The 12,285-nt window shown below is 34.8% G+C and overlaps 1 protein-coding gene across 1 annotated transcript; it reads right to left on the reverse strand.

The window, feature by feature from the left end:
- Positions 1–2,244: 2,244 nt before the first annotated feature.
- Positions 2,245–9,583, reverse strand: LOC104236192 (E3 ubiquitin-protein ligase JMJ24). Its single transcript, XM_009790072.2, has 14 exons — positions 9,404–9,583; positions 7,533–8,127; positions 7,057–7,196; positions 6,883–6,982; positions 6,640–6,772; positions 6,494–6,548; positions 5,713–6,391; positions 5,192–5,521; positions 4,336–4,761; positions 4,163–4,235; positions 3,663–3,748; positions 3,301–3,420; positions 3,151–3,221; positions 2,245–2,744 (listed from the first exon to the last, which is right to left on the reverse strand). The coding sequence occupies exons 2-14, from the start codon at positions 8,064–8,066 to the stop codon at positions 2,645–2,647; spliced, it is 2,847 nt and encodes a 948-aa protein (XP_009788374.1). The 5' UTR covers positions 8,067–8,127; positions 9,404–9,583; the 3' UTR covers positions 2,245–2,644.
- Positions 9,584–12,285: the final 2,702 nt, after the last annotated feature.

Consider the following 12,285-nt stretch of genomic DNA (forward strand, 5'->3'; position numbering starts at 1 on the left):
GTGAGTTCGTGCTAAATTGTATAACAAATATGTGATTATTATATATTAATTTATTAGTATTGTATCAGGTATTATTTTGGGTATTAATGTAACATGTAGATACCATTGTGACACAGGTATGATGCAATTATGTTTTAAGCATTGATTTATTTGATACAATTCAAATACAATTATGATACAATTATCATATAATTCCTGAATATTTCTTCATTTTCAGTGTTGTCCAATCTCCCAGCAAAAAAATAATGCAATTGATGATTTTTTTAATAATATAAAGCTGTCGGCAATGGTGAGAAGAGATAAGACGGAGATTCTGGCATAGATTAAGGGATTTTGATGTAAAAAAAGAGGAGATAGAAGAGAACAGGGGAAAAAGGGAAAGGATGTAATTGAATCCCTTAATTGAAGGCAATAATAATGGGGTGTGAGCCTTTTAAGGAGCAATCTACATAATTTGTAAAAAAAAACTAGAAATTTATTAAAAACTGTAAAATATAGAGAACATAGGTAAATAAGTTTCTAATATAGTATAGCTAGGTAAAAATTTCAATTTTTATCCACTCATTAACCACTAGATCATATTAATTTATAGTTAAAAATTATATATTTGTGATTGTTCCACAAGAAATAAACAGAAAAATATGGTAGACCTAAGACAGTTACGGTATAAGCTCTATCCAATGCTAGGTGTCTTTTTTTCTTCTTTTTTCCTTTCAGTTTTTTTTGAAAAAGCATAAAACCATCTTTCATGTGCTAAAATTGTGCCTTGTTCCATGATCTGTCAATTCATACAACTTATCAGTGCTTAGAGTAACAAAGTCTTTTTCTTTTATAATACAGTTAAATTGAGTACTTATTAATGAATTAATTCCAACAGTTGCATGAGGAAATTTTTTTTTTTTAAAATGGTATTACATAACCAAAGAGTACTTCAGGTGCAGCACAAAAATTGTGTTCTTGTCCTTTTTCATCGACCACCATCCAAAACTTTTTTCTTTTGTTGTTTTTTTATTAAGGAATAAGGAAACGTCCAGCATTAAATTACAAAGCTAGATAGTAAAATAATGCTATTAAGATGATTGAATAAATTCCAAAGAGACTGAGAACTGACAGTCGACTGTCAAAAAAAGCCAACCGACATAACACTCTCGTACCATATTGGACCACATGACTCTTTTCATTTCTTAATCCCCCACCCCCACCCATCTTTGTTTAGTTAATAACATAGAAAATGGAAGCAATGTGTATGTAAATAGGCCACAAAATTATAGCTTGTGTTACTTTTCAACCAGTGAACTCCTCCTCCTCTACCCCCCCCCCCCCACAATTCTGTTCGTTTTTTTTTTTAAAAAAAAACAATCTACTCCCTCCCTCTCATTTTAAGAGTCGCTTTAACTCTTTTGACGTCCATGAAGAAAAGTAACAAATATAATACTATATAGTTTAGTAAGTTACCTCAATTAAATATTTTTTGAGAATTGAGCAATATTAAAAAGAACTACTGCTACTTTAATATTAAGGGTATAATTGTAAATAATTAACAAATTTAGTCTTGAAATCATGAAGTAGCAATAATTTTAGGACAAATAATTGGACAAGACTCGGGAGTTTGCTTACTATCTTTTCTTGGATTAGAATGAAATGCAGGACAATCTTGATATGTAAAGTACTAATAATCGCTTGATTTTTGCTTTTGCGTTTCAGAGAGAAAATGTTATTTTCAGACTCATGCTAACCAGACGCTTGAAATTCATCAGATAGTCCAACTTGGTATTCTTTTAGTTGAAGCACATGACACGCACCAAAGAAATGAGAGGTAGAAAAACACAGAAGTCAACATCTTGATATAAAAATCCAAACCATTTGCAGTTACTCAAGGAATTGATTGCGTTTGGTCTTTGTGGTACTAAAGATAGGAAAACGAAGTGTGTAAACTTCAGATGTTCCAAACAACACACTATTAAAGAAATTTCCCTTCATAAACTTCAGATGTTCCAAACAACACACTTGCTTTTCCTAAGGATAATATAAAAAGAAAACTAAGAGTTTCTCTGGACATCTTTTTATTTTTCTGTGGTTTTCTTTTCACCATCAAGCCTACGCCCGCCCAATCCTTCCAAACTACTGTCAACCAAGTATACTAGTTACGTCTCTGTCAATGTTCAAGAAGCAACATAGATGACTTTTTATGTATTTTTGCTCCCCCATGAAGGAAAAAGACAGATAACAAAAGAAAATAAAATGAAAACAAAAGAAGCTTCATACCAAGGGTGCATGGAGTTGTACTTTGAACATATACTAACTATAAAAAAATGACATTTGAATCGATGTTGTTATAGACTATAAGTGCTCATTCATATGACATTACAATTGCAATAGCCCTATTGATAACTTTTACTACAAGACTGAAATACAGACCTTTTGATTTCTTCCATATGACAGAAAATAAAAATAGCTACAACACGAGAGCGACCTAAAATATAGCAGAACAAATGTGAACACTATAATGCACATCCCCGGAGGGCAAGCTAGCATTTAGCAGAACAAAAGCAAGTACTCCAATGCACATCCCCTAAAAGGGTTTTGCTGTCTCTTCTGTACATAAGAATTTAGAGATACAAACCTCTGTGCACCAGTTTAAACTTTAAACACAAGCTACCTGACGTCTCTTAATCATCTTTTCCAGGTTCTCTGACACCAATGCAGTCAAATTGGGATCCTCAAATCCAAGCTCAGGACCAACTCTGAACCACAAAATTACAAAAGGAAACGCTATAGTAAAACTGATTCATGGGAAAGAGAGTAACAATCCTGGTCTTTCCCCCTTCCGTTTAGGTTTTATGACTTTTTTCCGAGTAAAACAGAAGAGGCAAAGCAAACAACTGAGGAAAGGACTCTAATGGATAGAGTTTTTCTGTCCGTTCCAGTTGAACTCAACCAAAGAGGCCTTTAGAAGCCTCTAAATGGTATAAGCAGCCGAGATCAATAATGATAGACACATAGCTCAGCAGTAGGATTTATTAAACAAGTCAATATCGTTTTTTCTACCTCAACCTAGAACCTCTAGATAAAATTGTCATAGACATCCCTATTATACAAGGAAATCGAGAGAAAAGCTGTAAAGAAAGAATAACACATGAAACTGCTTACTTAGGATCCAGAACCAACTTCTGAACTTCTTTGATGGCCGAGCTTGCTGCATAGAGCGATATCTTCCCCACCTGTATGAAATGATAGAATAAAGTTAATACCAATCCAAAGGAGCTGAGGCAGGCAAAGAACAAGAATCATCACTCAGACCTCCAACATTTGCAGCTTCGCATCATGAGTATTAGGAAGGCCACGGATTTCTTCAGCCATTCTAACAGCCTCACCTAAACTTTCTGGAGAAAGAAAATCAAGGCCCAATTGAACAGTGGACTGCAATAAAATGGGGAGAGGAATCAGATGCAATTTGCCAGGGCAATCAGCAGAACTTTCTATATCACACACTAACGAGGGTACTTTATGCAGTTTCTTCAATGGCTCTAGTAGTGTGTTTTTAAAAGGTCTAAGTTCCTCATTTAACACATATAAACATGTTTCTTTTATGAGTACAACTAGGAGGATTAAGAACCTAAATTGTTTACGAGCCACTCATAAAATTCATCGTGCCCACTAACCTGAAGATTCCTCACTTGGAAAGGACATCCAGCAGGAATGAAAATTGCTTCACCTAACTGCTGTTCAAATGACCAAGGCTCTATTCCTGAGAGTAATCAGAGTTTCAATCGAAGGATCAGTTTGTGACAGTTTAAATAGAAGCAAGCAACAGAAAAACAATAGAGGACAGAGAAGGAAAATCTTAAGATCTGTGATAGGCATTTAGATGTTTCGAAGAATATTTGCATATCAGAGGTCCAGTTTTAGGGCCTGACTAAATATCCCGAAGTTGAGAACTAAAAGCAGAACAAATCAGTTCCCAAAAATAAGAACTCAAGGAAACTTTCATCAAGATAGCAAAAATCCAATGCCAAGGCAAGCATATCAAAGGGAAGATACTGTAAGCCCAAAATTGCCAGCACATGATGAAGATGCTTGAAAACATCTTCTTGGGATGACATATTGCATTACAAATCTTAATCTCATATTGTCAACTTTAATAACAAATTATTGCTCTTACCAAATATCTCTTTCAATTTTCTCTTATGATGCTCATTCAAATATACTATTCCATCGTGGAGAGGACTGGGCACCTGAGACCAACAATGTAGGAAGCAGATACGATGACCTCAATATCTAGATTCTAGAGAGAGAAATACTTGGACAAATTATTGCATTTGAGAAGAAACGTACAGAATCATCTGTTACACGGTCTGAATCTCCATGTTTCTTCCAATGAAATCTTAGATACTTGATCAGCATCGGCACATCCTGCCTGCGGAAGACATCCCAAAGAGCCCCAGAGTGACTCGTCTCCGAGTCGTTTAAATTGGAACCATTCAGATCTTCATGACTAAAGTTATCTACATCAATCTGAGAAGCTCTGCTCTCTTGGTCGACCAACATTTTATTGGCATTTGAATCTGTATCAGCATAATGATCATCCCCTTTATCTCCACCAGGTGAGAATTTGGAGAAATCTCCTTCCCTTGAGACATTTAGTGCAGCACCAGGAAATTCTCTGTGATCAGATTCAGCAAAGGCTTTCTGTATCTTTCCTATCTTTGTCTTCTGCCAACCTTTTAGTTTGACCTCACTGACATGGACCAAAAGGAATACCTAATTACAGAGAAGAAACAGCAAACCCAAATCATTTATCAGCTGAAATCAGGATTTGTATTATAAGACCATGTAAAGGAGAAGTGCAAATTAATATCTGTTCCTGATGACTTAAAAATTAAGGCCAGGATCAGGAATTTTCCACTATCAAATCAATGTCATATCCAACAGACTAAACAATCAAATTTGTTTTTGTTAACTAGAAACCTTAGACTCTTCTTGACAGCTAAAGCTTCAAAAGTTTTACTACAGAGAAAAACAAATGATCTTGAAGATTTAATTCACAGATGCATTGCCAAGTACGAGTACACGTCATCCTCATAGTGGAAATCAAGTTACCTTGCATGTCACATGGCATCGACTTCAAACAACCACAAGAAACAATCTTATCGAAGTAGGGATGGCATGAGAAGGAAATTATGGTACTCACTAGGTCACGCATGCTGATGTGCAGATTGTTCACTGAGTCACCTCTACCAAGTTCTTCATACATCCCATAAGAAATAAAAATCTTAGGACCAACATCATTCTGCAGGGAATAATGAGGCAATTTTGCAGCTACATTTAGAAGACCCCACTTGGAGTGGATGAATTCAAGTAAAGGAAGTTTACTAATAAACTCAGGTCTCTGGTATAATAAAAACTCTTCTGAAGCACTAGGAGAAGGCCAGTCTTTCAATTTGAGCATTTCTGGCCAACCATTATCATGAATTCTTCCCTCTGAGTATCCTCTGATGAACTGACCAAGCTGAATATCAATCTGTAAAACAATAAGTACAAGAGACGGTGGTATGGTCAGCCGAAGATAAAAGGAAATCAACAGGCCACTTCTGCTGAAAGTGGACACAATTTTTTCATACATATGATAGTGGAGATGAACCTCATGCCAATCTAATGCAAGTTGAAACTAGATCTAGCTAGTAATGCAAGCTAGAGACAACTGGTACCAACCTCACTCCAATCAAAGCAATCAATGGCCTTCACAGTTCTGTTATCATCTTTTGTTTTCTCCTCAGTTGTCTCCCTTACTCCTCTCCATATTACGACTGGATCCCAGTTTGACATTGATGATACATCATAAACATCCTTGATGATAACAGGTTTACCTCTGCTCCATTGCTTTCTGAATTTCTCAATCCCTTCACTTCTAATATCTTCAGAAGATGGATGGTACAAAAAGTTATCATCACCATTCTCTCTATGAGCAGCCTTGAACAACTTCCCTTCAGAGGTATTATCTAGATCACCAGAATCACATACTTCACAGCCACTAACCATTTCTTCTACATTTTTCACCAGTTTAGCCACCCAATTCATCTTAAAGATTCGCTTTAATGATAAGACAGAGGAATTGCAGCCTCCATATTGCTTCGGGGGACATGGTATGTAGCCATTACTATCTGCTTTCCAATCAGAAAGCTTGGTGAATAAATTTAGATGAACGTTTGACAATTTCACTTCCTTTGATGTGGCTTCTCTGCCATCAACTCTTCCTGGGAACTGCTTACCCCTGTCTTCCTGAATAACCTTGGTTGCATCTCTGATATCTTTGCAGCAGCTGAGGCAGAGGTCATATGAGCAATTTGGGCAGTGTCTATGGTAATCAATAATTGGTATCCTGCAGAAATTACTGCAAGCAGAAACACCTTGGTGATATATATTTTGTCAAGCACAGAGGTTGAGAGTGCCCATTTCCTAATAGCAGGAATGGGCAAAAGTGTGAAAATATTACCAGCACATTTGCTCATCTGCATTCAATTTAGTCCGGCCGAGATCCATTCCATTTCCTGGAGAATACAATTCAGTTCATAGTTCAACCATTATCAAATTTGGAATCCCTCTATACCTCAATAAAGATGCAAAAGGTCATGCTTATACCTCGAAGTTTTTTTTCCAGCTCTACCTCAAAGCACTGCTGATTATGAATGTGCTTAACAACTGGAAGAACTGCTGATAAAAGGGAATAGAGAAACTGCAGTTTGTTTTGTGCAGGTATCTCCCTTATTCTAACCTATGCTCACAGCAATAATGAATCACATATCAGAAAGGAATACTTTATACATATTAAGCAAAACCATAGAATGCCTCACGTAAAGCTCTTTTAGCCTAATAGGTAAATACCTTTATCAAGTTGCCTCCACGCAAACACACTTTACAATTGCAACTACCACGACACGCAGGACAAATCCTCTGTATCTCTTCAACTGGCATGTCGGAGTACCTGACATTAAACACTGTAGTCATTGCATAGGAAATGGAGAAACTAGACATGTTACTCTTTTTAGTGAGTCTCACCAAGTTGAGATGCAGCTTTCACAGTATCCTCTTCTATCACATCTAAGGCACCAAGTTACTCGTTGATTGTTCCGCCTACACTGGTGACAACGCTGCCCCCCTGTATTATCAGAAGAATCCGAGCTCGCTTCAGAAGTTCCCTAGGGGCAAAAATTAAGGGAGCCCAAGTGAAGATACAACAGACAACCAGAAAAAACAATGACAGACTGTTGACTTATGATACTTGGAGAGCTAATGAAATTTCAGGTCTAAGAAACTCTAATTGAATCCTAGGCGATATGTCTACATAAAGCTTAATGTGCAGATTACATAACGATCACCACAATTTATAATTTTAAGTAGAATTATTTTTTTACATAATGAACTTTCCCTGCATCACATTGTCCTAGAATAATCTCAAGTTTACTAAAATACAATTGTCCACTTCCTAAAGTAACTTCATTCCCGGCGGTACTCAACCATGAGTTCAAACTCACCGTCATAGGACTTGAATCAAACATCTTCTGCGATCTGCTTCTGGATGATTCCATACCAGAAGGGGGTGGCGTCCTGTAACCTCTATGGCTTTCATCATACTGCATACCTTCCATGTCTAGATCATCAGCAGACTTCATGCTACGAACTAAAAACATCTTGCTTTGAGGTGTTTCAGATAAATAACTCATCCGATTCTTTGACACCTTTTCCTTATGCCTCTTCCCACAGACTGCACCAGAATAATCCTCATTTTTCTGGTTCGCATCTGGTAAATCCATATCATCACTTTTACTCTCCGAATATATATCATTTTCATCCAATGATTTTCTCTTTCCTTTTTTCATGTTGGCTCTCATTGCAGAATTTGCAGCCCTCTTCTTAGCCTGTATGTAGTGCTTTTCGCACACAGTCTTATCAGGCATAGACATTGCAGTGCATCTCCATTGTTTCCCATCGGACCTCTTACACCGCAAATCATCAGGAATCCCAATGTTATCTTCACCAGGCCCAGAGGATGATCGTGCATAATCCATCAAGATGTGCAATATGAAGCGAAGATGCTAAATTATCATCCAAAACCATATGATGAACAACCTGAACATTCACAAGATAGGTAGCGAGGAAAACAGAAAGAGGAATCAAATTACGTGGACTTGAAAACCACAAAAACTTTAAAAGTACTAAAAGCTTATTAAAGTTAAGTTAAATCTACAGAAAGATTTACAACAATGCAGCAAGTATAATGCATAAATATGCACCACAAGGTTCTGTAGGGTGCATCTTCGGGCTGCTTAATATTTTATATAGACGGACAAGAATGACATGCAATCTTGATCTCCTAAGTTTCTTCCTATAAATCTCACACTTATCCTACATGAATAAACAATGTAAAGACTCCTGACAAACACCAGCCTAAAGTAAGTGTAACAACAACTAAGCCCTAATCCCTATGAGTTGGTATTGCCTATATGGGTCCTTTGTTTCCATTGTATTATGCACTTAGCTAAATTCGCTAAAAACTCATGATATTCAGTGTCTTTCTAAATCCCATTCACATGAGAGAACGTTCAGAATATAGATCAGTAATAATGAGGGATACACTAGTGTATCATCTAAAAAAATATTTTTCATCACATAGGAAGCAAATAAGAACACCAAACTAACCTCAGAGTATCACAAAGAACTAAAAAAAATAAAAATTGCAACCTGGTTCACAATTCGTATTCTATGATTAAGAATAAAACTTAAGGGATCAATCTCTCCTCGCCTTTCAAATTCGACCTAACTCTTGATCTTCATGGCCAGATTTCATGAGATACTCCGGGTTGAGGAATGACTTCAGCCAATTCAAAAAGTAATTCTCTTAGCTTAGCCTATTATTGGGAAAGATAGTACATAGATTCGCTCCCTCTATAAAATAAAAAATAAAAACATTTTTTAACCTTTTTCACTTCCCTCTTGATAGCAGAAAACTAATACTTGCAAAGTAATATCAATGCTCTTTAAGCATTCAGCTCTATTCGCCCATTTAAAATTAAAGAACAGAAAAAATTCATCTCTCAGTAAAACGAAAAAAAAAAACCATGCCAAAAGAATCCAAATTCTGCGGCAGAGATTGTTTTAAATCCAAAAGGCATGCAAATTCGGGGACAATTTTCAGCTAAACTCAGAAAAAAGACATAATAGTCTTACATTAGCGGCGAATTATGGAGGGTCAAGAATTCAAAATTCATCAAAAAAATTAGGGTGAAAGAAAAAAACAGTTCTTTAGCAGTAAAGGAAGATCAGTAACTACCTTTGGTTATATTTATTTATGAAATATGAATAAGAGTAAACAGTGAATGAACAAAAAAGTAGAGAGAGAGAGAACCTGGGTGGGTAATTGGTGAAGCAGTAATTCGCAGGACTGTGAGATGCAGAAGACGCGAAGAAGAAGGAGACGAATAAAACGACGCCGTGGAAGACTTGCTGTAACAAGTCCTGCACTGCAGCTGACATCCCATCTTCTCTCGTCCCTTATTTTTCTTTTTTCCTTTTCAGAAAAGAAAAAAGTTAAAGGGAACAAATTTCTTAGCTTGGCTAAAATATTAAAATTAACTGCTCTTTTCAAAGATTATTCAATTTGTCCCTATTTAAAATATTGATTTAGATGTTTTTATTTAATGATGATACGAGAACGAATTTCAAATAATATTTCTTTATTCCATTTTATATCGAAAGTGTTGATAATTACAGCATATGCCCTTATGATATGAGAAGCCTGCACAATTTTTTGTCAAAAATAGAAGGAATGTGTAACAACGTGAGTTTCAAAGTTAAATCTTCAAGAAGCAATTCTTGTAAAAAGAAAAATATTCAATATAGTAAATTTTATGAAGTTCAAAAGAGATATTTTTTCTTCGCATGTCTAAAAGAGTTTATTATAAAATGAGAATTAACGTTCTCTAAAATTTGAATCTTGTAAAATTCTTAGGCAGAAAATGAGCACAAATCTTCCAATCACTAATTGAAAGTATTTCTCCGTTCTGCACAATGCTAATAGGATTCACATTCTTTATTTGAATCTGGTTTTTTTATTACTCTTTCATTTATTTTAATTTTACACAATCAAAAATGAGAAAAAAAAATGTGGTCTATGTGAAGATGATAAAGAGGAGACTCAGATACATCTTTTTTTTTAATTAACCAAAAAAAATACTTTATAGATTGTTGGATTATATGTCGCAGCGGAAGCAATCACATTATCTTATTCACATGTAAATTAAACAATTAGTACATACGAAAATTATACGAGTTACCTCTTGAAGCGTGAACAAAGCAAATCGATATCCTTCTCCAGTTCCAAAATTGCAAAACCTCACCAACCTTCCACAGTCTTTTACTGTGTTACTCAAATAATAACCGGAAATAGAGAACTTCGGGTGGGAAAAATTCAAGGAAGAAAAACGTGTTATTTTTCAGCATAAAAAACGGCTAGCTATATACCATGTGTATATAGCTACGTTTTTTAGGTCAAACCCCTTTTCCAAAACATGTTAGGTTTTCTTCTTCCACTAAGAAAAGGTTTCATTTATTTCCTATTTTTAAGGCACAGTAGGGACCACAGAATTTAATTAACAAAGCTTCCTATTATGGAATTAATTTCGAAATTTTAAAATTAATTTCTACCATAATAAATTATGAATTATTCCATTAAAAAATCGTAATTGCACTCCTTAGTTCAATTTCGAAATTCTTCCATAAAACCTTATTTAACTCCCCATGTTAAGATTCAGATACTAACCAATCAAATTAAATTACCGACAACTTAATTTATTGATTACTTCCTTTAGACTTTCACTTAACTTATTTCATATGTCGGATACAAAATTCACCGGTCGGGTTTACACATGAAAACTTATAAGCTTTCATAAAGGAGTATCATCAATCTCAAAAAAACTAGACATGGATTCTATCAACTAATTATTACTTCGTCAATGTATATCATTATTGTCCAACTTACCAGACTTATTGACCCACGAAAGAATCTCGCCTTTTAATAAATCAAAACAATAAATGATATACACAATTAATAATAATTATATCAAGATTAAGAATATAAGTACATTAAATGGACTAGAGAAATTATTTTATTAAGTCAGTATAAAATACTTATCTCTACTTGATCCGTTCAATACATACAAAATGTACTAGCATAAGAAGTTGAAATTAGACCGCTCTCACAAGATAAATTATATTTAACCTTGTGCTACAACCATTCCGATGGCTTGTCCGGTTCCATCATTAGGTTGTGATCATAAACTTTATGCTTATAAGAACCGATGATTTAATCTTCTGTGTATAAGCTAAACTCTATACACTAAAGCATCTACTATATAAGCAACGGGCACACAAACAAATACATGATCTATTTAAAATAAAACTTTATTGAATTGAATAAATAAATAAACAATTGTTTCATAAAGAATACTATAACAATACGCATGGTTTATAGTATATCCTAACACAGACTCCAAGCAAAAGCCGACCTCTTGCACTCCTAATTACATCTGACAGTCCCTAGATTAGCTATACTAACAATAGGACAATAGGAAATCAAGATAATGTTCAACTATCTCACTAAGGGTACGGACTCAACAGACTCAAAGGCTTGCGCCATTTCCTAAGGTTTTGTCCTCTAATATGGATAGGTACTGCTATTTCTCTACTGACTCTATCTTCATTATAGGTAAGGGTGTCAATGGATATTCGAAAACCGACTAAACCGACCGAACCGTACCGTACCGAACCGATTTTTAGGTTTCTTTTTAAGAAATCGTAGGTTTTTATATAAATCTATAACCACACCGATAATTAGGGTAGGTTTTTATTTTATAAAAATAAACCGAAAAAATATCGAACCGTACCAAACAAATTTTACATGTAGCAAATATATTTATTTAGTAAGTTTAAAAATAATAATGCATTAAATTTTCTTTGAGCCTTGGAATTATGAAAAGTATTACAAGCCAACAAGTAATTAAACTCAAAATACTAATTCCTAAAACTTATTATACTACTTCTACTTAAACTAAGTTATTTCAAGTATCTTTATTCGCAAGACACAAAGTATTCTAGCGATTATGAGTAGCAAACTACAATGTATTGAATATGTTTCCTTTCGTATAATTTAGATTTATCTTTTTGAATATTTAATCTTCTATAGACTTTATTCTTGAGTCCCAGCTTAGTATATCTTTCAACTCATGTGAT

This window comes from Nicotiana sylvestris, chromosome 2, assembly GCF_000393655.2.
Source record: "Nicotiana sylvestris chromosome 2, ASM39365v2, whole genome shotgun sequence".
In the NCBI taxonomy this organism is placed as follows: Eukaryota; Viridiplantae; Streptophyta; class Magnoliopsida; order Solanales; family Solanaceae; genus Nicotiana; species Nicotiana sylvestris.